At 37.7% G+C, this 26,437-nt stretch overlaps 1 protein-coding gene across 3 annotated transcripts in view; it reads left to right on the forward strand.

Annotated features, from left to right (window-relative positions):
- TMCO3 (transmembrane and coiled-coil domains 3) overlaps positions 1 to 26,437 on the forward strand; it is a 36,992-nt gene that overhangs the window by 329 nt on the left and 10,226 nt on the right. The window contains exons 2-10 of one of the 3 annotated variants that reach the window (XM_068180207.1): positions 2,420 to 2,960; positions 7,076 to 7,255; positions 8,891 to 9,082; positions 9,812 to 9,940; positions 12,864 to 12,956; positions 14,114 to 14,300; positions 15,392 to 15,509; positions 16,101 to 16,296; positions 16,844 to 17,277. In XM_068180207.1, coding sequence (XP_068036308.1) covers positions 2,514 to 2,960; positions 7,076 to 7,255; positions 8,891 to 9,082; positions 9,812 to 9,940; positions 12,864 to 12,956; positions 14,114 to 14,300; positions 15,392 to 15,509; positions 16,101 to 16,296; positions 16,844 to 16,861 — 1,560 coding nt within the window. In that variant the 5' untranslated portion in view covers positions 2,420 to 2,513 and the 3' untranslated portion in view covers positions 16,862 to 17,277. Of the gene's footprint in view, positions 1 to 2,419; positions 2,961 to 7,075; positions 7,256 to 8,890; positions 9,083 to 9,811; positions 9,941 to 12,863; positions 12,957 to 14,113; positions 14,301 to 15,391; positions 15,510 to 16,100; positions 16,297 to 16,843; positions 17,278 to 22,388; positions 22,540 to 26,437 lie in introns of those variants that run through there. The other 2 variants (XM_068180206.1, XR_010995945.1) reach the window with 2 other exon arrangements.

Here is a 26,437-nt window from a genome sequence, read left to right on the forward strand (position 1 = left end):
CTCAGGTGCGAGCGCACCGGCGCGGGGGTGCCGGGCGGGCACGGCCCCGGCTGGCCCGCGGCTCCCGGGGAGGAGCTGGGACTGGGAAAGGGGCGAGTGGAGGCGAACCCACAGTCGTGGAAGGACTTGCAAGAGGGATCTGGAGGCAGGGTCCGGTATGATCAGCTTGATGAAATCTGGTGCTACAGTGTCGTGTTCAGGACGGAAAAAGGAGGAAGATGAGCTGCAATCCAGCAGGAAGCAAACGCTGCTTAAATAAAGACTCTCCCTCTGATTTGATACTTACTGGTATTGGTGGTGAATGGAGAGGAGTGATAGTTTTTTGCCTTGGTTTGTTTTTTGTGGTTTTTTGGTTTGTTGTTTTTTTTTTTTTCTGTGCTCAGCGTCATATCATTTATTTGGGTGCGTGAGATCTTTATTCCCTTACAGGCTTTTGAGCACTGCCCCAGGTGTCACTCCTCTAAACAGTTTTTGCTAGCCAGGTAAAAAGCACTGAAACAAAACTTTCCCATGTGTGAACCACAGTGCTAAGTTTGCACAGCGCAACAGGGAGTGAACTTTGCTGGTGTAAATCTCTGCTCAAAATTTAGTTAGGTGGTTTGATGTGTCACGTAAGACATTCAGTACAGTCTTTTGCTTACCTTGGATATACACTGGGTGTTTTCTTCTCCCTCTTTCTTGCAGAAATAGGTTGTAATATATATTTAGCAAAATCTCTGCCCCAAGCGTACTAAACAGGAAGAGCATTACTTTGTATATATGAAGAAATATTTCCTTAAATTTCCTTCTAGAACTTTGCCAGGTGGTGGGGATTGTTATTTTCCTGGTTCCTTAAAAGTAGTAAGCCCCACAGCTTTATCAAAATTCCAAAATGCTTGTACTTTATTATTTTTTTGGCATTATACTGATGTGATATGCTTTTACTACTTTGATTGCACTTTCAGTTCTTAATTTTAAATGTTTTAGTTCTTTGTGTTATTAAACTCTAGCCCACAGTCAACTATTAGTAACTAAATACTTTGGGTCACATTTCATGCATTGAAAAAAGAAATAAACCAACCCACAGACAGATTTTGTCATTCCTCTCTGAAACAGAGATGGGAGGGCACTTTAAAAAATGAAGGTAAATGCGTGACTACATTTGCCATGTTCCCTTCCCATGGAATCACAGAATGGCCTGGGTTGGAAGGGACTGTAAAGACCGATGGCTCCAACCCCTCTGCCCTGGGCAGGGACATCTTCTACTAGACCAGGTTGCTCAGAGCTCATTCTATGTATTGATGGCTGGCTCGGGTATCTGGGACTGTGACTACTACTGCCTTGGAGGAAAACAAGATTCTCTGTTAGGCAGGCTGCTTCCAGATGACTGTGTCCATGTGTTGGTTCCTGATTAAGGCTGCTGGCCCAATGATCAAGACCGACTAAATTTTTAGGAAAATAACTGCTGTATCGATGATCTGTTAACATGTTGTGTGTGATGTGAGTTTTTAGAATGCCAAGTACACATTTTTATATATTGGTATGTGTAACTGTGCTGTGAGGGTTTTTATGTTTGTTTGGACTTTTTAAAAAGAAAATGCAACTGTTACTTTGTGTAATAATGTCAGTAGATCCTTCTGGGTTCTGAGGGAAGGAAATTAGTTTTTAAATTCTATCCTGCTTGGTGTTAAAATTAAATACAACAGTTAAAGTATAGATTTTCAAGTAGTTGCTGGGAAATGAACTTAAGAATGAATTGAGTTTGTGTTTTTGTAATTTACTTTAAATTCTTGAAGATCCCTAATAGGTTTTGAAGTAAAGTACCTCAGGGCCCTGCAGCCTTTCAGGTGAAGGAGGTATTTGATCCAAACTAGTAGCACTCAGAAGTTCAGGAAGTTTTGCTGTTCTTTCTTCCACAATTATGATTTTTAATGTAATCTGATTCAGTTAAGTTTTTTTTTTTATTATGTTTTTATTATTATGTTTTGTTGAATGTGTGTAGTTGAGTTTGTTAATGCTTCTAAGACTTTGTAAGTAACAAATGATTATGATACAATGCTTTAGGATAGGTTTTAGAAGAGACAGAAGATTTACTGACAGCTAAGAATAGTGAGTTCTAGTGCTGGGTTGAAATGCAGCCTATGACATCATGGCCTGATATATTTTTCTTTCATATAAGAAGTGCAGATGAGTACCATGTGAAGTGACTAAGCTTTCCAGTCACTGCTTTTAAAATAAGATGTTATCTAGGAAATAGTCAATGGGAAAAAAAAAATCTGTCAGTAACCTTGGACTATTTCTTGGCTTTCATAATTGTTGAGTGAATAAGACTATATGTGTTCTGTTAAAGCTGGTGGTGCTGTGGGCAGTCTTGGATTTATTTTCTACATTTGTTTGATCTAATTACCATGTTTGATAATTGTTTGGTGCTATCTTGCAGCCTGGTGTGCATACTGGAGATGCAGAAACCATGTAGCAGACAGCTTTGAGCAGCTGTGGATTATCAGTTTCTCAAGAGGAATAAAAAGTGAAGGATGAAGGCGACTGGATTTATTTCCCTGTGGACGTTGGTTTCGCTGCCTTGTGGCCCGTTAGCAAACCCCGCAGAACGTGAAGATGTAGTGAAGCATGCAATAAAGCTGCACCGTGGGAAAGGAGCTGTTACCACTCAGAGGAAGCAGTGGGTGTTGGGGAGCTGCAGAAAACTCTCTGGTCTTCTTCGCCAAAAGAACATTGTTCTCAACAAACTAAAAAATGCCATAAGAGCAGTTGAGAAGGATGCAGGACTGTCTGATGAAGAGAAGGTTTTTCAGGTGCACACCTTTGAGATTTTCCAAAAGGAGCTAAATGAAAGTGAAAACTCAGTCTTTCAGGCAATCCATGGCCTCCAGAGAGCTCTACAGGGTGATTACAAAGATGTTGTAAATATGAAAGAAAGCAGTAGACAGAGACTGGAGGCCTTGAGAGAAGCTGCAATTAAGGTTGGTTTCCCCATGTTCGTTGCTAGAGTTTTCATATTCAACTTGTGATTTTAACTTTTTTATGGCACAGTTTCAGTCTGTTTTAATTAAAAAAGATATCTACATGAAACTTGCAGTGTTTACTGTTTAATAACTTTGCCAAGGAAAAAACACAGATGAGTAAGAGTTCAACACAAATACTTAATGGAAAGTTTGAGTTCCCATTTCCCATTAGGTTGAGCACAATCTGCCACTGTATTCTGGACTTGGTAGTGCTCAGACTGTGTACTGAAAGTCTCCCATTGAGAGAAAATGTAATTTAGTGTATTTGGTATTTAAATTGCTCTTTTCCTTTCTCTACCCCTCAGCCACTGGAGGAGTATATTAAGAATTTTCTTTGTTTTCTGTCTTCCAAAAGAAGATGCTGCCTTTGCACAATGGAGGAAGAGAAGGAACAAAAATGTAATTGGCACTTAGCATTTGAGTTGTGAGAGTCTCTGAAGGGCATTTGTGCTAAGAAATGTGCAGACCCTGACAGATGAAGATGGAAAGAAATTGCGTGCGGTAAAGGCGTCTAGTGAATCGTGCCAAGATAGGCTGGTGGAAGTAGAAATTAGGATGTAAACTTGGCAGACTGGAGTGATTCTGTGTAGTGGAAATGGAGACTGAATTACAACAAATTTCAATAGAGGGTAATTTGGATCTAGATGTATTCCAATGAACTGCTTAATATGACTTGTATGTTGATAATTTATGGTAGCGGCAGCCTCTACTGCATAGAAATGTCATAGAAATTGTCATGAGTTGTACTTGATTTTCCACCTTTTTTCTTTCTCAGAGCTTGTAAAATAGCAGCAGTGAGCTATTCCAGAACCTTCTTTCCCATTTACCTAATTCTTGGTAATGTTGCTGTAAAATAATGAAGTAATTTATCCTTGAACTTGAGAATGGTGCTTCTTCTAGAAGGAGGCCTTTGTGTACAATGATGTGTTTTAGAGGTGTGTCCTGTCAAGTTCACTTTTGCTGAAGTGGATCATGTAGGCTTTTTTTGTATTATTAAAATATTTACTTGAGTGAGCAATCTTTTGCACCTTCCTTTTTATGCCATGCATATGGTTATTTATACAGAGTATTTGTGGTTCTAACCTTACAATTGTTGTATAAAGGGAAGCAAAAGATATGGAAAAATGCATGCCAAAAAGATGAAAATTGCAGGGGATACATTTGTTTTGGACTTGTTCTTAGTTCATACGACACACATTAGGGTCCAACTTTGTCCCAGTTTCATTTTACTGTAATGATTACTTTGTTGGTATACTCATAGAACATCTGTTTTTTAAACAGTGAGTGAATGGAAAATACAAATAACTGTAGGGGGTGCTGGACTCTTCCCTTTATTTTACTTCTGTTGAGTAGAAATGCTTGGAAGTCATTAGTGCTGGGATATGTATGTATGTCTCATGTGTTTCTTGCACGTTCTGCTGCTGTGAAAAGATGTAGTGGGATCATTCATGGTGTAGGATAGGGGGACTTAGAAAGAAGCACCGAAGATGGTTTCTGCTTTCTTTTGCTCCAGGATCCTGTTTGGAAGTTCAGGAAAAAGTAACAAAATCTTACCTACTTTGTAATTAGCTTATAATTTCTTGGATGCCTTCTAATCACACATGGGTGGAAAAAAATGACTTGCAAGTATTGCAAAGATGCAACCTCTTCTGCATGTGCTTTTGTCTCTGAATAAATAGTAGAGAGCAATAGCAACTCTGCATTCTGAATCAGCATTGCCCCAAAGTCTTAATCTTACTTCATTCTGCTCATATGTTTTTAGGTGTTCCTATTAAGTACACAGTCCTTATCTGTATTACTTTGCTTAAGAGGTTGCTTGGTATGTACCTCATGATCAAGTGTCTCCAATCCCAGCCTGAGCTGCAGAGCAGTGTTTGTACTGTGGTGTACTTCTGCTTAGCATGTAGCAGGTTGTTTGAATTAACTTGTGCTTTTTATGGACACCATTGCCTGTGGTTGTCCCAGTCTACTGCTGTCGCATTTGTCTCTTGGTTGAAACAGATGCCACTTTAACAGATTACAAAAGCCTTTATCTCCATTAATTGAAGGAACTTGCTGCTAAACTCTTATTTTTTCAAAGCTTTTCTACCTTGCTATTCAGGGAAAGGTAACTTCTTTGAAATTAGTGATTATGTTTAATGTAGTTTGCCTCCAGCACTGTTCAGCCTGTTTGTCTTGGCCAACGGAAGGGGTTGAGATGGGCTCCTTGCGCCCAAAACCTCTTCCATTTTTGAGGGGAAAGAATCTAACCATTATCAATTTCATCTTGTGTTCTAAGTTGTTACTGAATTAGCAGAGAATCTGCAGCCCATATGGGGGCTGTTTCTTACATCTTTTGAGCAACGTCTGCTAGCAGAGAGCAACAGATAGGAAATGTTTTTCCTTGAGGCTGTATGAGGGTGACTGTGTCTCCTACTTATGTGTTGCATAAGAACTAATTGTTGACATTGGGCCAAACACATTAATAGTTACATTCTTCCCAGCTCGAGTTATTTTGGGATCTGGGTAACTTTCACCATGAGGGTGTAACTGTGATAGTTTTAAACACCAACAGACGCCAATACTGTGGTTTCCTCACAATCAGAGGCATTCATCCGACTGTCAGGATTTTAAAAGGGTTCAGCTACAGTTACTGGTTGTACTGAACATATTCTTCTCTTGGCATCAAGGAATTGCCTAAATTATGTGCATGTTCTTGTGGATTCCAAGGGGAAAAATGTCCATCTGCAAATGCGTGGAGGAGGAGACACCCCAGTTATTTAAGCATAGGTGTTTAGGACCATTTAATAAGCTCAGGTTATTGAAGTTATCTATGGACAGTAGGCAGATAAAACCCACAACTTATGGGAGGTCTATGTTCTCTGATTTCTAACTGGATGTGGCAGGGCCAGGGCATCTGGAGACAGCAACTTATGTTTTCTGGGAATTGAGTCAGACCTATAGATTGCTTGCATTTTTTGCCTGTTTTTTTTTTTTTTTTTTCCTTTTTAATAATATTGGCTCTTTAATAGAGCAGAAGGGTCTTTCTCATCCAGGTATTCTCAGCATCCTGAATCTAACTGAAAGGAAGGAGTGCTGCCCTTATGTGTGTTTCCTTATAGCTGTTCTTTCAACAATCTTTAAAAGAATAGAGGCATATAAAGGAAAGAATCTTTTTTCCCCCAAAATCCTCAAGTTGTTCTCTGTCAATACACAAAGTGTTCTGTTTGGTTACTGTCATAGTAACTATGTCAAAGGTGTTAGGCCCAGTTGTTAGTAAATTAAGCTTTTTAGTTCTCTTTTTGAACCTGAAACATCATAACTTTATCAGGGAAATTACTGAAATATTTTCACACCATATCAAACCATATCAGCATATTTTCTCTTTTTATTTCAGAAACCTAGTAATTTCAGAAGTTGTCAGTGCAAGTTGATAAGAGGCCCAAACTGAAATAGTGGGAAAAGTCACATGTTTTAATTTTGATAGGAAAACTGCTTTTTGGGAAACAAGAACAGGAAGCTTGGCTAGAGTGATTGGCTGCTCATGTCTACCCCAGCTCTTTTTTTCTTCCTGTTTCCACAGTTACTGTAATTTTTGAAAACCATAAACAGACCTCTTCCTGTGTTTATAAAAGGGCCCATAAAGTTAAGATTCATTGTGCTTTACATCTAATTTGTTTGTTTGTTGTAGATAGTATAGCTATGTTTTCAAGGTATTATGCTTCCCTTCAAAAGCACAAAGTTCTAAACTTTATTTGGCTCTGAAATGTTTTCTACAGTTTCTCAAAGTAAATCCTTTCTTGTATTTTCTTGGATCATAACCTTGGGGCAGGTCTGCTGTTTAATGTAATAGAAAAGGCAATTGGATATTTTGTTTGGTTGTTTTGTTTTCTTGCCCACTTAACCAATGAAAATTAGCACAAGAAAAGGCAATCTTTAAATTGCCTTAAAATTAAATCTTCATGACGTCTATATTGCTTTTGCAATTCCACTGATAAAATGTTTTGTGTCAAAAGAAGCACACATTTATGTCAAATGTTTTTTCTGCTCAAAGGCCTGCCAGCACTTTATCTGTGTGTTGTAAAATTCAACAGGAAGAAATGGAATATGTTGAACTCTTAGCAGCAGAGAAACACCAGGTTGAAGCCCTTAAGAACATGCAGCACCAAAACAAAAGCCTGTCGATGCTTGATGAAATTCTGGAAGATGTCAGGAAGGCAGCTGATAGATTGGAAGAGGAAATAGAAGAGCATGCCTTTGATGACAACAAATCTGTAAGTGATGCTTTACACTCAGTCTTTTCATTGGAGGGCATTTATTTATAGTTGATGTTTGCCCTATGTGTTTCTCTTGTGTTATATGGTTGTTAGGATTTTAGTGATTGTTAAAGAGTGAGCAAACAGGAGTAATCGCTCCTTTTTGCTAGTGATTTCTGTGGTTTTGATTTGAAAGTCCTCCCTGCAGCTGCCACTTAGACAGGGCCCAGTGTAGTACATCTGAGTGGTACAGCCTGTTTTAGATGTGGCATCTCTGTGGTGGTGGGGACTGTGATGGTTGGACTTGGCAGGATATGGAGTTACTGTGTTCAGTATTGTCTCCACTTTTTCATTTTCTTGAGAAAGTTATGGGAGAGCAAGAATCCTTGCAGTTGGTTTTCACAGTCTGGGAAAAGATATATTGTTCTAAGGAAAGACCTGAAATGTGTGTGTGATGTTTTACTTTCTTCCATGTCTGACTTCCTCTGTGTTTTGTACCTTGGCCTACCTGCACTGATCCTTGTTTTTATGTTGCAAGATGGGACAGGAGCCAGGAATACATCAGTTTATTCTAGCGTCCCATTTTTCCATCCTCAAATAGACTCCCTATATTGGCCCTGTTTGCATAAACACGGGTTACAGTTTATTTGGCTTCTGCTCTTGGGAGGTTTTTGTTGATTTCCAGGTTGACTCCCGAGGTGAGCATAGCTCTCGAGTTCTGCTGAGGAGGCAAAACCAGTTTCTCTGTAGCAGAGAGCCGTGAACCGCGTGTGGTTTTGTTTGGGTTTTTTGTAGTTGAGCTCGAGCCGAGAGAAGGTGGAAGCAGTTTTTTTTTGGGGTACGGCAGATGCGAGCGGTTGTGCCCGTGGGAGCCGCACCTGGCGGGGGCCGGGCCGGCGGGAGCGCCCCCTGCCGTCCCGCCGCGGTAGGACGGCCCCGTCGGAGGCGGAGCGGGCGCTGTGCTGCGGCGCCTGGGGCGGGCGGGACGCCCGCGCCGCCTGGTTCTCCCCCCAGCTCCCTGCTCTTCGGCTTGGAGCTCCGTCCGTGGAAGAGAAGGAAGCACGAAGTGCAGCCTGCAGGACTTGGTGCTTCTCCATCATTGCGAGGAACATTTTTTAGACTAAAACAATGGCATTTTAGAATAGAGAAGCTTTAATACAGTAATCAATATTCTGGTAAAGATACACAAGCTTCTATTAAAATATAGCCAAAGAGTGAAGTGAGGCGGGTAAAAGTAATAAAAAAAAATCTGCACTACAACCTGTGTTCAAGAATTGCTGTTCTGAGAAATAAAATCCTGAAAATAACTAGGTAGAAACAGTTCTTATAATTTCTCCTTCAAATTTACAGGATAGTGACCTTTTCTTAGCTTGGAATGCAATCTTTAGTTCAGATTTTTGTGAACTGAATATCACTTTGTAATCTCCAATTGGTTTTGTTCAAGGTAAGAAAATGTTACTTTTAAAGACATCAAGTTTTGATAAAGAGATTGAAAGATTTTTAGAGAAGAAACCTGCAGTATTTTTAGTTGGTGTCAACAAGTTCTGTAGGAACACAGAAAAGCACAGCTAATAGTCCTTCCATTACTATGATATGCTTAATTGACTCCCCTTTTTTTTGTTTGTCTGATTATTTGTTTTCTTTTTCTTAAAGGTAAGAGGTGTAAACTTTGAAGCTGTTTTAAGGGTGGAAGAAGATGAAGCCAACTCCAAAAGAAATGCTTCAAAAAGAGAAGTAGAAGATGACTTAGGTCTTAGTATGCTTATTGATTCTCAGAACAATCAGTACATCCTTACTAAACCCAGAGATTCAACCATTCCTCGTGCTGATCATCATTTCATAAAGGTAATAATTTTTAAAACATTCTTGTCATTCACTTTTGGATTTAGTCCCACAAGTTTGCATATCAGTACTACTTGGTTGGAGTGAGTATAGTTTCGGCATTTGTGTCTCTGAAGTTATCCCAGTATTCATGACTCCTTTATCTATGATGATTCAGCCATGTGTTCCCTACTCTTAGGTTTGTCTTCACAAGACTGATCATGATACCACATGAATAGTCTCTGTTTTTATTTGGCTTCTCTTGTTGCAGCTTTGGAGCACTGTCCCTTCTGTCAGACTACAAAGTGTTAAAGCTACTGCTGTGCTTAATAAGCCACTTGCATGTTGTCAGTAGAGAGAATTTATCTGGTTGTGCCTTGTGATGAAAAAAGGGATACTGGAAAATACATAGACATGGTAGAGTTTTGATTGTATTTGTGCATCATATAGAATAACTGGATTGGGATTTTTGTTTTAATTATAAAACCCAAAACAGTTCTGTTTCACCATCTTGCCTACTTTCTATAATGTAGTTAAAATACAGTACCTCACCTGCTTCATCTGAAAAACTGCTGTGCTTACACCTGCAACAGCACTGAGGTTAATTTATAGAAGTTTTGTTTGCTTTTCATGGGAAGTAGTCTACATTTAATTTTACAGTGCTCTTTATCTTTTGAAAGATAACAGTCTTCAATTTCATCCCAAATTTATGTGTCCTTTATATTAATGCCTTTGTAAATCTTATGTATTTAGGATATTGTGACAATAGGAATGTTGTCTTTGCCATGTGGATGGCTGTGCACAACAATAGGATTGCCAACCATGTTTGGATATATCATCTGTGGAGTACTCTTAGGACCCTCAGGACTAAATAGTATCAAGGTAAGTGTGCAAGTTAGTTCTTGACTGATTTAATTCGTTGAAATCTTTAAAAGTAGTTTTAAAAGGATATGGTATTGCCAGCCTCAAATGTATTTTAAAAAAAGATATCCCCAAACCTGAACCTTTACAAGAGGAGGGCTTGAAATTTTATGTCTTTGAATAATTTCATTTTCAATTTCTTTTTCTCTTATATAATTATGACAATTGTTGAAAGTGAAAACTGAAGGTTTTGTGTTGTTGAAGTTTTATGCTAGGTGTTTTTTTTTATCTTTCTTTTTGATTTTAATCATAAAGCATCACAATTAGGAGCCAAATTATTTAAATAACATAAAATATACAGAAACTTGCAAAAAGTCAGTGTTGACAGCAGAGGAAGCATTTAAAACAAATAGTTCCCCAAGGAACATAGCTTGGCTTTCTAGAGAGTTATTTTGCACCTCTGTAGTGTTTTCATCCACCCTGGTCCCCCTATATCTTTCCCAGTACCCTGCCCACATTCCTAAAGTCTTTTCAACCTTTTTAGCTCCATCACGTGTACCCTGATTAGTGGCTCCTGTGAAACCATGAGCTGTGGTTGGCTGGATGTGTTTTGATTAAGTGCTCTGGAGAGCATTAACAGATTGTTTAGCCAGCAGGCAGAACAGAACACATGCTAGGGCTGCACAGTAATGTCTGCTTAAGCTGCATGTGTCTATTGCACTGATATCTGTGAAACTACTTGGAACTTACTGTCTTTGTGACATCTGCTTCTACGTGGGCTTCTGTTGAAAATGATTGTTGAGCTCAAAAGCAGGGATTAGTAGAAATTGTAGGATTTTGTTGGTTTTATATTGGAAGAGATTAAATAATCTCAACCTCTGTGTACGTGATTTCTGGGTTGAGAATGTCTGGAAAGTTTGATCACTTCGACTGAGAAACAAGTTTGTAAGCTTGCCATGAGAAAGAGACCCAACAACTAATATTCAGGACACTTACATTGAAGAAGATGATGTGGTCAGAACAGATAGGAAAGAAGTTTCTCAAGGACAGTTTAAGTGACTTGCCTTTTTCTTGTGGAGCTGTGATTAAACATTCACCTGGATAATACTCTTGTTGACCGGGTCTCTTTTGTTTGGTCTCTTTTTTGTTTCCTAAAGAAGTTGAATGTCTGAGGAACTGAGGAGGCAGAAAAGATGGTTTCCATCCCCACTTCTGTAATTGATGATCAGCCTTGTTTTCTTCTACTCTGGCCTGTAAATACATAGAAAAGAAATACTAGGATTTTGGAATAGAATAGAGTATTCCAGTCAACTGCCTGAACACTTCAGGGCTCACCAAAAGTTAAAGCATATTGTTAAGGGTGTTGTCCAAATGCCTCTTGAACACTGACAAGCTTAGGGCATCAATAAGCTCTTTAGGAAGTGTGCTCTGGGGTTTAACCACCCTCTCAGTAAAGAAATGCTTCCTAATGTCCATTCTGAACCTCTCCTGGGGCAGCTTTGAACCATTTCCACTCATTCTCTCAGTGCTTACCAGTGAGAAGAGAAGCTCAGCACCTCCCTGTCCACTTCCCCTCCTCAGGAAACTGTAGAGAATGATGAGGTGGCCCCTCATCCTGCTTTTCTCCATGCTAGGCAAATGCAGAGTCCTTAGCTGTTCCTCACAGGACATTGCTTCCAGCCTTCCACCAGCTTTGTCCTCTTCTGGATGCATTCAAGGGCCTTCACATCCTCCTTCCATGGTGGGGCCCAGAACTGCACACTGTGCTCCAGGAGAGGCCATACCAACACGGAATACAGCAGGATAATTTTGAGTGACTGGTGATGCTCTGTTTGATGCACCCCAGGATGGGGTTTGCCCTATGGTGTCCCACACTGAGCCTGCTGTCCACCAGCACCCCCAGATCCTTCTCTGCAGGGCTACTATTCAGCCACTCCTCTCCTAAACTTGTGCTTGGCATTACCCCATCCCAGGGAGATCAGAATCCAGAAATTTGAATTATTAAATAATTTCCTCCCATTAATCATTGCCTAATGCTCCCATGTATCTACATCCCTCTGCAAGGCATCTTGTCCCTCAAAAGAGTGAACAGCATCTCCCGTCTGTTACCAGCAGCAGACTTGCGAGTGGTGTGTTCACCTCCTTCATTCTGGCACTGATCACGTATGGAACAGAACTGGCCTGAGAGCCCTGAGGGTACACCAGTTGCCAGCCAGAAATATGCCCATTTTTCTGTTGTGATGAGGAAGACAACCATTTTTCTTGCTGTTGGATCCTTCTCTCTGTAGCACAAAGGCTGGTAATTAGGCTTGTCTGAGAGATGGATGTGTGGAGCCTGTAGAATGGAGAACAGAGCAGCAGCCACAGTCTAGCAGAAAGATTATACCAATAGACCAATAAAATAACTAGCAAGAAGTGGCTTCTGGAATGCAAGCCTTGGAGATTTAATAGTACATGCATAAAACATAGCCTATTTTTTTTTTTCAACTATCAAGTAAGCTTACTGTTAAGGAAACTTTCCAGTCTGACCATTCACAAGGCTCTCTGCCTTTTTCACCTTGGTGCCCTTGATTATCCCAAAGGTTGGTAGTTCACTGACACTTGCTGCAGGCTCCCACTGAGAGTTCAGTCTCCATCTCAGTCTGCAGCTTGCCAGCCAAGCTACCTGGGTTAGGTGTATTCCTCAACACTTACCAAGATCAATGCACTTGTGCACATTGGGTGACCAGCACTCTCCCACCAAATTACTGCCTAGTATTAGCCAGGTGATGGGAAAAATAATTGCACTCCAAAGGTGCTCTGGGAACTTCAGATGTCATATGAACAGCAAGTGAACTACCTGGGGAAATGTAATGAGAAAGAATTTGTTTTGTAGTGGACTTCTAATTTTGTATTGTAAGTTGACTGCTGTGCACTGATTTTTTTTTCCTTTTTTTTTCCTAAGTCTATTGTACAGGTGGAGACATTAGGAGAGTTTGGTGTATTCTTCACTCTCTTTCTAGTTGGTCTGGAATTTTCTCCTGAAAGATTAAGAAAGGTATTTTTTTTATAATATCCCTGCATTAAGGGATTTAATTGCTAAATACTTAAACTGCAGATTTCAGTTATATTTTAGATTTTTACACACTCCCTACACTGGTGTAGCTTTGTACATTTTTGAAAAGACAAATATGAATTTGCTTCTGCACTTTGGAAAGAATAGAATGCATTATTTATTCAGTGCCTCAAAAAATCCTACATTTACTCCCTATTTTAGTGAAACAGTTTGATTACTGGAAAAATCTCTCACAGTTTGACAGTCCATCTCTGCTTTATTGTAACATGCAGTAATGTGCAGTTGCTGTTATGGAGTGTCAGTGATGTTTGCCATTCCTGTTAAAAAAAAATCTGAAAGTTTAAGTACTGCATATTGAAATGATAATACATACTCTACTGGCTAATAAACTGATTAAGCAAGTATGTTAACACAATCTGGAGTATTAAATTACGTGGCCATCAGAATTCAGCAGAAACTACAAGTTTCTTTTGGTCTTAATTTAAAAAGAAAAAGTTATAAGCCAGCTAGAATTTTAATAGTGGAAAGTGTGGCTACAGATATGTGAAGACTGTGTATATGTAAAGAATTGCACTGTGTGATCTGTTCCTAAACTGATGGTTGTGAGTTTATGATACTAGAAAAGCTTTAATTGAAATATGTTACAATTAATGAACATTTAGCTTAACCTGCTATTTCTAATCCATCTAAAGTCCGAGATAAAAATCAGTAATTCAAGGGTTCCTAAACTGTAGGAGGTAAATTGCTGCTTCAGATTTGCTTCTGCGCTAGTTTGGGGCAGGTTACTGGTGTTGGTGACTGATTTTGCCATACCCATTTTTTCCTCATCTTAGAATGACATCCAATAACTGGTCTTTCATTTGATAATTTTAATGTATTTCAACCCATACTGGACCATTTGGCCCATAATTTGTCTGTGAGCTTTGGGAAATTCACCTGATTTCTTGTAGGGAGTCTTCTGGGGTAGAATATCTACTCAGTGTTGTAAGTTGGGAGTAGGTGATAGAGCGTGACAGACCATTATTCTGTGCCCCAGTACTACAGCCCCAAATCACACATCTTTAACTGCTTATTTACAGTGAAAAACATTGTAACTTAGTAGTGAGAAAGGTGTCATAAGAATTTGTTTTCTTTCCAAGGTATGGAAAATATCTTTGCAGGGACCTTGCTACATGACAGTTCTGATGATTGCCTTTGGTTTACTATGGGGGCACTTGCTCCAAATTAGACCAACACAGAGCGTCTTCATTTCCACTTGTTTGTCTTTGTCAAGCACACCACTGGTGTCCAGATTTCTTGCAGGTAGTGTTCGAGGAGATAAAGAAGGTAAATATGACTTTAAATATGGACTACTGTAGTATCTAATAAAATTTGAAAGAAGTAGACATTGTAATATTACAAGAGAAGCTAGATAAAAAACCAAAACAAAACCCACTCTTAAGCCTGGTTTACAAGCAATCATCCTTATTTAACACTGGCCAGTGTTGTGTGTATTCTTGCTAGGAAGTGTACTTGATTTGTATGTAACCAGTCCTCTTTGGGCAAGAGAAGCTAGATAAAAAACCAAAACAAAACCCACTCTTAAGCCTGGTTTACAAGCAATCATCCTTATTTAACACTGGCCAGTGTTGTGTGTATTCTTGCTAGGAAGTGTACTTCATTTGTATGTAACCAGTCCTCTTTGGGCAAAGACAGCGTAGTACAACCATTGTAGTACTCTCCATTGAGGACTGACTTGAGCGTCTGGAATCCTTGAAATTTTTCAGCGGTTACCAAATTAGCCTACTGCTACCTATCATCAGGGCAGAAAGGTTAATTAAAAAAATTCACATCCTTCTTCAGGAAACAGAAACCAGTTCAGATGGTCTTCTATAGCTAACAGCTCTTCAAATAAGGACCGTCAAGGGCCATATTTCTAGCTTCTCAAATACTTCTAAATGTTTCCTTTTGAATGTTTTGACATTGTGCTTTCTTCCACTTAAATCTCCCTCATACAAATTGTGTTAAAGTACTCTTCACGCTCTAGAATATTCATTCTAATGCCAAAATTCAAGTTGTATATTTTACACATGCTGGCTCGAATGTGTGTCTTCAGAATAAAGCCTGTATACTTTCAGTAGAGGAGTTTCACTCAATGTGTAACTAATGCTTAACTGCTGAGCAAAGTCTATGTTTTTATTGTGCAACAGAAATTTCATATTAATATTTTGTTTGTATTTTAATATGTCTTCATAGATACATTTTAATTTACCTACTAATGGGGAAAAAGAAAGTCCTTAAATGGCTTTGAGTGACCTTCAGCCCATTAAGAGCTATATTGGTCTTCCATTTGATTAAAACTTTTCTAGATTTCTGAGCGTTTGCAAGCATTCCTAGTTTCTGATGACTGTTTCCATGGCCACTTTGGTGGTATACAGGGGATATTGACTACAGCAGCGTACTGCTTGGCATGCTGGTGATGCAGGATGTGCAGCTTGGTTTATTTATAGCTGTCATGCCTACACTTATTCAAGCAGGAGTGAGCACATACTCCAGGTAAGAAAAAAATCATTGTATGGATCTTCCCTCTACCCCTTGCAATTAGTATGTAGATTGCCAATATGAATGTGAAAGCACTGCAGTTAATGTCAATTCCATGGAAAACAGGCACTCCGTTCAGTGAGATTTCCTTTACTGTTCTTACTTGTCGTGAAGTAGAAACCTGTACTAGTCATACGAACGTAGTTATATGAAAATAGTCTCTTTGCTATAGCTGCTTTAATCCTGTGTGGTAATTAAAATTTTGAATAAAAAGTTTGTTACTGTAAAAAATCAAGTTACTTTCTTCGCTTACTTTATTCCCACAGGGCACATTTTTGTCAAAGACTAAGTGATAGTATTATTGTGTCTAATGGCTTACCTTGGAGATCAGTAAAAGTAAATCTTTGAGTCAACATGGAAGTAAATTCTAGACTGTGAAAGAGGTTTCTGGGCACTCTGCAGATTTAGTCTTAGTCTTGTTTACTAATGTATCTAAATACCTTCCTGTTTTGAGCATTTATGGAATTAGGTATTTTCATTTACGGGGAACTGGTTGGGAAGTATGAGAGACTTGAAAGAAACTTTTGGTTTGTTCTTCTCTTCCAGCATTTTCAAGGAAATTCTGAGAATACTGATACTGATTGGCCAAATTCTGTTTTCTCTGGCTGCTGTTTTTCTTCTATGTCTTGTTATAAAGACTTATCTCATCGGACCGTATTACCGCAAGTTGCACGCAGAAAGCAAAGGGAATAAAGAAATCCTCATTCTAGGAATAACTGCATTCACCTTCCTTATGTTAACGGTAAGCTTTTGAATTGATAAAACATTTTTATACATGTGGTAGTTTACTTCATCAGTATCACAAAAGCCATCACACTTAGTGTTATTGCATATACATGTGCCTCTGTAATTATTTGGTTTTAAATTGTTTTAAAACAACCCCCAAATGTGCAGATGTTTCCTGCATTATAGCACGGATGAGTAAGAAGAGATACAATTTGAATGTGAATCAGCTGGAATTCTGCTGTTAGCTTTTAATACAGCCAGTTTAGGAATCATGGTCTGAGTTTTAATTGTAGGCTACTTCATGCATTTGAAAATAATTCGGGATGGGTTTTGAGATACTGGTAATGACATTTGTGACATTTGCTCACTAGTTTCTTCTCAATAGCAAATTCTCAATGTGGTTGTTACTATAATATAATTGTCTTTTTTTGTGAGAGACACATTTTGGAATGAAGTTAAGAAAGTAGAGAAATGCCTTAAGGTTTATAGATTTTGTTTAACCCTATTGGGTATAGTTAATTTTCCCCTGAATTCTCCTTTTTTGTTTCTATCTCATGTTTCAGCCTTCTGAAAAACTATAGTACTGGAGAGCAGATTGTGACAGTTGCTTGATAATGTTGTGGGTTTGACACTCAATTATACTGAATGTGCAGATGGTTACATCCCCCGAGAATAATTAAGCCAAAAAGTTCCTGTACCTGTTTTCTAGGAGTGTTTGCTTAGTTACTACAGCCCAACAGGAAAAGCTGACCTTCTTCAGGAACAAGGTTGAGAAGAAGTTAGTGAGACCGTTGCTTTATTTAGTGACTTCTACTGTATAAGTTTAACATTCCATTGCTCTAAACAGCTATTCATATTTCAAATGTGTCCTCTAATAAGAGAAGAAACAAAACTAGTTTCACCTTTCTACTTTCTAACAAGCAAACATTACACTTATAGAACAACTTTAATAAAAAACAGCAAAGAAACCACTGAAGTTGTGTAAAATATTATGGTATCTAGAAGCAATTTTATTTTAATTAAAACCATGGCCTCCATAGAATTGGGCTTCTTATATCCAAATTGCATTTCAAATATACACGGAGTTTTGTCTACGTGACTTTTCACAATACATGTGTATACACAAACGTAGCTGGGGGAAATATGTTTGAGTTTATTGGATTTATACTGCAAACCCAGAAGGCTTCTTCAGCATTTTCAAAATTCTTTCCTTTTAAAGTTGATGAATAATTTATCAAAGGGAATGCTATGAAGGATACTGCAGGTAACTTCAGTGAACCAGTTGAGATGCTTGATATTCACTGACATTTATAAATTCATTATAGTAATGGTACAAGTTATAGTTTGAACACACAAACTTAAAAAAAATGTAAAAAGTGAAAAAGTGTACTTTGTCAGGAATACAAACATAGGATGAGTGATTGCAATCTAAGCTGAAAAAAATGTTGCGTATCTTTGGAAAGGTTAAATTAAGGGTTTTGGGTGCCAGGTAGGAAAACAATTAACTGTCATGGATTTTGCAACGATCTTTCTCCTCAGAAAGCCAAACCTAAATATTGAAGGAGGTTGTATAATTAATCTGCAAACACAGAATTTTCTGTACTGGTGTAATTCTAAAAAAGCTTTTGACTCTGTAGAGGAGCAATAAGAGAGTGCCTATTTTAGCGTCCTTAACCAAGACAACTCTGTGTCCCCATTTAGAAAATTTGAGATACATTTTTAAATTAAAGAACTTAATTCACTGTCTAGAATTGTGAGTTACTTTGCAGGACACATTCTTTCCAATACACGAAAAAGAGACTAGGAATGATAGGGTGTTCCTGCCTTATGCATATAGTTACTTATTACATGCTTCAGTGTTGGCTGGGTTTCTGGGGTCCAGCTCAGCTTATTCATTATTTGGATTAATGTGTAACACCAGCACGTGTAATGCTCATTATATATAAACTTGATTTATTTTGCTTGGTTCCTGTGTTAGAAAAATCTCAGATGATTAATTAAGCAAGAATTGCCATTTCCCTGCATATAAGAACAAATTCTGTATGGGAGAAAAGAGGGAAGGTGAGACAGAAGAGGTTCCTATACTGCAGTGTGAATAAGCAATTTTCATAGAAGGATTATCATGTCAGTTGAGGAGCGTTGAGTATGGTTGTGACTTTTGAGTATTTCTGAACTTGAGGTGCTTAGATATCACTGCAACTTGTTACACCTGCAGATATTTTAGTAAGACTTGGAGCTTAAGATACCTTTTCTGCTCAAAGTATTCTCAGAAATAATTTAACTTCCCCTCCCTTTCATCCTTCAACTAGTTAGGCAGATCATGGTTGGGAGGTGGGGATCGTGTCAAGTGCCAATTCTGTAATAGTGTAGATGTCGCTGAGACAAAGTTGTGCTTCTTTGAGTCATGTACCTTATCTTCAGTAACAAAGGTTCAGTAGATCGTTATTGTACTTCCAGCAACTCCTCTTCAAGCTCTGAGTTATGCAGATAGCGGTTTGATTGATTGTTTGTTTGTTTGAATTGGTGAACTATTCTCCTGAATTGCAACATAAGGAACAAATCTAACTTACGGTTGTAAACATGACCATTCAGGATCAATGGCCAAACTGGTAGTTGTAAGTGAAGATTTTTTCCAGGATGAGCTGAAGAATATGTCAGCCTAAGCATTCATTGGTGTAGTGTTGCTTTTTCATGTTCTATGTGTACAGAAACATTAGAAGGAAAATTGTTTAAAACACTGATAAGGAAGTGCTGTATTGGGAACCTGCAGGACAACAGTAGTCAATTTTAATGTTTTTTAAAACTGAAATTGTGGAATATTGTAAGGGAAGTGGAAAAATATAAAATCTGACCTGACAAGAAGGACAGCAGTTACATTTACATGTTCATAGGACTGTGCATGCACATGGGGCAAAAGTGGCTTCTAGTTTCACTGCCTGATGGTTGACCTGGGATGCTGGCAGCAAGTGGAGGCCAATTGCCACTTTGCTTTATATACCGAAAAGAAAATACAGTGATGTTATTGCAGTACTTTACATATGAAAATGTACAAGGTTTTTGTGCAGTGTCTTATGGATATCGTTACTAGTATTGGAATATCATTCTTTGCTTGCCTGAAGTACTTCTCAATGGCTTATAAACTGCTTATGAACACTTTTCTATCAATTAAAAGAAGATTAAGGAAGAACTGTAATCTCAAATATTTTAGTTAATTATATAATAAAATACAGTGGAGATAGTTTTTACAAGGTTCACTTAAAATTGTTTAAATTTCCATTACAGCTTCACTTTCTTGAAATGCAAGCTTAAAATTCACCTCTTTACTCTTGAGTTACTTCTAAGGTACTAAAGCCTAAAATTCTAATACTTTTATTTCCACCAAAATTTTATTTAATTTTACTGGCTTACCATATTCATTAAGCTTCCTCTGACAAAATGTGATGATTAAAGAGTAGCAATAAGACATCATTAGAGAATATAAGCAAAACAACTGCTGAGCAGATGGTTGAGATTCACCCAGAACATGTTATAGCAGTAATGTTTATTTCTTTATTTATTGACGTGGTGGAACATTTCAACATAAAAATCCAATATTCTAGTGAAAGCAAACCAATCCTTTCTGAATTGGAGTAAAATGGGACCCTTGAATGCAACTGAAAACTAAGTTATGCTGAGAAAAACATGTGAATTGACAAAGTTTTTAATGTAATTTTGACTGAAAAAGCTTTCTGTAATGTAAGAGTTGAGAAGAGGACAGTGCAAAGCACAGGGATTAGTAATGGCTAAAGCCCTGTTGGTATAGGCTGAACATTAGAAGTGATGCAAGCAGAGAGGGAATACAAAATGTTCAATACTCTCCAGGTTTTGCTTATGTAAAAAACTCTGCTGTGAATGCCTTCCTGCCAGTAAAACAAGTCCTCTCCAGTATGTGTGTGCATGTGCCCATACATTATATATAATAAGCGCTGATGCTACAGTTTTAGCTGAGGAAATGTGTCCACTTGTAGGTATGGGACAACCAGCAACCAAGATGGGAATTGTAAAAGTAATTTCTGTATAAAGCTACATATAAATGGTTGCACTCAATGATCTCAAAGGTCTTTTCTAACCTAGATGATTCTGTAAATCTGAAGAACAAATTGGAGGAGGGGAGAGAGTCTTAAGAAGATGATGTAATCTTTGGTTCTTTTCTTGCTCCCTGATACACTTTACACTTTTCTCTATGTAGAGTGACCTATGGATTTTGTAGAGCTGAAGTTGTGTAGTACCCAGAGACTAGACAAGAAACAGTAAAACTTGCCTGTTTTTTTTACCAGGCCCTTGAGCTTACACTTGGCTTGCCATAAACCGAAGGAATGTAATTCAGTTTTTATGCTGTGGGAACAAATTCCCAGTTAGACTTGCAGTTTGCTCCAGTTATGTCTGATGTTTTCTGAACAAACATGTTTCTTTCACACTCAAATTGCTCCTTGCTTGAAGAGTGATTCTCACAACAGTGCAGTATCATGCAATTCTGGTACAAGATACGCTGCATGTCTTCCTTTATGGTAACCTAATCCTGTCCAAGGGAATGTTTAAAATACTAGCTATAAAAGTTTTGATGTTGAGCTCTGTTGCAGTTGATAGCACTTAAGTATGGGAAGATTATAGCTAAGTAGTAAAAATAATTCCAACTTTATTTGAATAGGCTGTTTTGGATCTTAATCATCCACAAGAGACTGTGACTTCTAAAACAACTAATGTATGATTGAGAAGAACTTAAGTGTTTCCTATTCATAACTGTTTCCTTGATTTTATTAATCTCTTGGTGATTTTAAAGTCCTTCATGTACATATTGGCTTCTTCCCTCTTACAATTTCAAATTGTTCTAAAAAACACTGAAATTCCTTTTGTTTTAAAATGAGAATTACTTTACCTTTTTTGCTTTGCACAATCAGCAACTAACTATATTACTTGACAGAACCAATTTATTACCTTAAATATCTTGCAATAAATTAGAGTGTTATCACAAATACAGTTATGTGATGAGCATTCAGACATTATTACTTCAATACACAATGGTCTTGGGGGTTATTTTTAGGTGCTATCTTATGCATAGTGTGGAGACTTATTTATTTTCTTTTGCACTCCTCCATTAATTTCATGTTACCTGAGTTTTTGTTTAATATCTTACATTAAAACACCATTCAAGATATGATGAATGGTGTCCATAAAAGTACTATAGTGTATTCTTGCTTAATCTAAATTAAAATAAAACTAAGTCGTTGGTTTTAAATGTTCTATTAATATTAATAACATTGTCCTTTCTCAGTAAGGTGACCATCTGCAGCTGCATGATTTTGAAGTAATTATTTTAAAACATGCTTTATACCACACCATACATTAGAAGTGCAGTTTGCTTTTTTTTAGTGTTCTAAGCATTGCCTTAAGCAGTTGCTTTGTGTTTTTAGTCTCTTTTCATGTTTCATCTCTTCTTCTAGTACTGCATTAAAATATTTAAAAAGAATGAAGCAGTCTGAATTCTTTCAAGTAGTCATTGTGCTTCATTTCAGCAGTTTACTTTACACACTTAAATGAATCCCTGTTCAGGAAAGCACACAGGCACATTGGAATCAAATTTACAACAGTAAATGTGATTTATGCCAGGGACTTCTGCTAGATTGAGACTATTCTCCCAAATATAAGCTTAGATTTTAATTTTTTCCCCTCTTGTTTGAGAGCTGGAAAATACCTTGTTCTTACGCTTTATTTCACAGCCTCAATGTATTATGTAATCCTGACTCCAAAGCTGTCATAGTCTCTCTCTGACTTCTGAGATCAGATGCTGTCTGTAAGGGTCACACAAAACATTGCAGTGTAGATTAAGAAATTTATTTTTGGTTTTGTGGGAAAGGAGGTAACATAAAGAGAGAAACAAGATTTGTGAGTCTTCAGTATAAATACAATAGTGCAGAACATTGAAATACATATATTGAATTCTGTTTGTTTTTGAACTTGCATAAAGACATAGTAATTTCCTGCATTTGATAAAATGTAAAGTTTTATAGTTTCACTTTGAAATGGTATATAAAGTCACTCAGCAGTAGATTCTCTGTTATTCCTTAACAGATCACAGAGCTGTTGGATGTTTCAATGGAGCTGGGATGCTTCTTAGCTGGAGCTCTGATCTCTTCTCAGGGTCACATGGTTACTGAGGAGATTATGTGCTGTATTGAACCAATACGTGACTTTCTTGCCATCATTTTCTTTGCATCTATAGGTAACTTCCAAGAAATCTTACTTTAAAATATTTGATACTTATATGTAATAGTAAATAATGTTAAATCTATACTATATCAAATATATATAATATATAAAAACATTGCTTACAAGGTGGGTGAGGAGAAAAAAATGGTGTCTATAATGTGAGGGGAGGAGGTAGATTTTATTTTGTTAAAATACTGTACTGTTAATTGACCACAACATTGGTTTGCCTTTGCTACTACTTTAAATGTAACATTCAGTTTCAGAAGCCATTTTGATGTTGTACTCCCAAGTCTTGGTTTAGTATCAGTTTTTCAGTGTTAATTCTGAAATCATCATATTTAAAACATGTAACTAAATATTTTAAGATAAAAAGGCCTTGGTTTGGTTGTCGATATGTTGGATTTTTTTTTAATGTTCTCTTGTCTTTCCAGCAACTGTATATGTAATTTATACTAAAATTGTACTACTATTTGAGTCAATTGATGAGTAGATTTCAGATTTTTGTGACTTGGTTTTCTATAGAAGCAGAATGTCATCATATCATAATTTTATATAGCTTGTTCCTTTAGAAATTTAGTTGGGAGGGTGTGATCTGCATGTTCTCAATGGAGGGAAAAAATAATTGAAAGATGGTGTATCTCAGACACTACTTGAATGCCAGCTGAAATGCAGCATTGAGGTATAAGATGAGGGAGTAACTCATTATGCTGGATATGCAAAAGGAGCTAACTCAGAATACTTACAGTAATTCAGTAACCTCCTTTTGACCTGCTACATTCTCTGGCTGTCTGTGCGTGCCCCAGTAGGCTCTGCCTAAAGGAGACTGGAACACGTTACTGAGGCGCTCGGCCACGGTGGGTGAGGAGGCAGCCCTGAGAAAGCACTTGCCTCTCCCTGTGGATTGTACAGGAGGTGCATGTCCCTATGCTGGGGACATTGCAGTGTCTAAGAGGGGGTTTGGATGTGGCCTGGTGCACCAACCCAACCTCCTTCAACCCACGTTTATTCAGAAAGTCCTAGGGTTTGGGCCTGGATTTTTTCAACACCACCCTTGGTTTTTCTTCTGCTGTTATTTTAATTTTTTAATTGTTCTTTTTATCTCCACTTATTTATTCAGGTAACAGTAAAGTCCCATCATCAGCATACTTTTAATGCTTTTCCTTATTACATACCTGTTTGATATTCATTGTTTCTTAACAGAAACTAAAACTGGTGGCTGTCAAAACAAAAATGAAATAGCTATGCTTGCCAGTCTTAATTTTATTTTAATTTTTTTTAATCCAGCCCATGATAATATCTTCTGGTGATGAGTCAGATTACTTAGTAATAAATATGTTTATTTGAACAACTTATTTTTTAATAATGGGAGGAAAGTGATGAGCTCTGATGAAACTTGGGCTCGTGTAACTGACAAGCTTGCATGAGTAATTGCTAAATGTTTACAGATGTAAGTTGTTTATGTGCTTCAGTAAAGATGGTGATGGAATGGATAGTGTTATCAGGAATACAAAGCATGACAAGTGATTATAAACCCAAAGTGAATTTTACAAGGGACTGAACAAAAATACTGTCCTACACTCTTGTGGCTGCATAAATGAAGACTAGAGATAAGACTTTACTAGAGTAAAAGAAAATAGCAAGACCTCAGTTGGCATGCTAACAGCACTCCACACAGCCTATATTTTACTCTAAGGAAATTATTTTAGTCATTCTGCTACAGAATTTTTTTTAAAAATCCTTTTAACAAATGTTGTCACTGTAATTGCAAGAAGGAGTAAAAAGAAAATTGTGTTACAAATTGGTGTGATTTTATAGAAAATGAGTGTTATTCCTGCCTCAGAAGAAAATCAGCTAAAAATTTGGAAGAACTATGTTATAGGCCTCTGACAAAATATGATAATGCTTGCTTGTTTAAAAAACCAACCAACAACAAAAACCCCTCCAAAACTGACAAAAAAAGAACACCCAAAACTCTAAAAACCCACCACCCTCAAAGAAAATGTCCTTCCTTCCCAAATAAAAGTTAGCCATTGCTCCCCCCTTTACTTTTAATTACTTTTAAATTTTGTGCTTAACAGTAAATTCTGTGACAAGGAGGTAGGTTTTAAAAGGAGCAATGTGATGTTGCAAAGAAAACCTGAGAAAAACAAAAAATATTCCTTAATTTTTCTTCTTACTAGATTTCTTTTTAAAGACTTCTTGCTTGCTCTCTACCTACATATGTACACATGCAAATTATATGTATATATAAATATATAGAGATTTTCTGTGTAAAATTATGCAAAAGCCACAGGGAAAGATTCTTCCTCCCTGCTTAAAGAGAAGGTTTGTTTGTTACTATATACAGCAAGCACCTTATAGAGAGCAGAAACACTTGAGCTCCTGAGGAATACCACTGCAGTATTATCATTTCTGGTCCCTTTAGAATAAAGGCACAAATAGAAAAAATTATCTTAATTGAAAAGTGACTGTAAGTATGTAATTTGGAAAAGATAATTCCTATTTTGCTTCTCTTAAATGCCTGCTTTTCTGTTCTTACTGCAGAAATCTTTCTGGTGCCGAAAAGCTGAGCTGAATATTACTTGTTCATGTAATATCCATAGCAGGACTTGCCCTTAGCTTGACCTGTGCAGTGGTACTGCTTTCAAATTTGCGCTTGGGTGCATTTGTGGGAATAATGCACCTTTGCAGTTAGGCATTAACAGCTGCACTTTGAGTTACTTTCTATCTGTACATTCATTGAGGCCTCTGGGTGTTCTTCAAGGTTCCTGGCACTCTTTATGCCACCTGCTGAGGTTAGAGAGTTTCTGTTAGGTTCTGTCCTTACTGGTAGTTTTGAGAGAACACCTTGACCAACCCCTTAGAGCCACATTTTGGGCACTTTCCTTCTCATTTCTGTTTTTGTACCTAGCGCACAGATCTTTACCCATACATCATTTGATTTTGTTTTTATTACTTTTTGGAAAGATGAAATGCATCTTTGCATGGAGCGTTTGACTGTTTTAAAAAAGCTCCATTTCTTTTTTAGTCTACATGTGGAATATAGAGTTTGAAACTGGGCATCGAGACCCTCTCTGTCACTGGTGAGGTAACAGATTACTTCCAGTGACTGACAAGTTGTGTGTTCTCAATGTGCTCCACAGATGTACCCACCTGCCAGGTTCCATGTTTCCCTTCTGGGTAACTCCTGTGATCAGTGTTGGACCTTGAACGCAAGATGCTGAAAACCCTTTAACAGCTCAGTCTTTTTATTCAGAAGATGGGTGATGCTGACACTGCCAGCACTGTCCAGAACAAACACACACACAAGGATTGTCCAATGAGCCTCTTGACACTTCTGTTGAATCTGAGAAAATCAAAGAAAATCCCAACTGGAATTTGTTAGGTGGCATGCATCACCTTCTCCTTATCCATCCAGCTCTACTGCTTTGTTTTTCTGCTTGGAGTACAATGAAATTTGGAGGTTTCATGTTCTCAGAACTGGCAATAGAGTCAAAAGGACTTTTGGAGTCCTTTGGAGTCCTTAGAGTCCTTTTGGAGGAATTTCCCCTTTGGAGAAAGATTAAGAGGATTGGCTTTCCCCTCTGCTGCTTAATGATCTAGACAGGGCTGTAGAATTTATTGCATTTGCAGGCTATGATCTTAGGACTCGTAGTAGACACAATATCTCAATGCATAGCTAACGTGATTTTTCTGAGTGATGTCCTGTCTTGAGGCTGTGTCAGAATTAATTCTACTGGTTCCAGTTTGACCCACATAGTTCTGATTTTTGTACTCTTGTTTGCCATCAAGGATCTCTAAGATTGCTTTTTTGATGTTGGATCTAACCATGATGTGGTCAAGACGTCTGGATCTTCATATGCTGTTTAGAAGCTATCCATCAGATTGGTAGAAACTGTGTAATTGAGGAA

The sequence above is a fragment of the Anomalospiza imberbis genome, chromosome 2 (genome assembly GCF_031753505.1).
Source record: "Anomalospiza imberbis isolate Cuckoo-Finch-1a 21T00152 chromosome 2, ASM3175350v1, whole genome shotgun sequence".
Taxonomy (NCBI): domain Eukaryota; kingdom Metazoa; phylum Chordata; class Aves; order Passeriformes; family Viduidae; genus Anomalospiza; species Anomalospiza imberbis.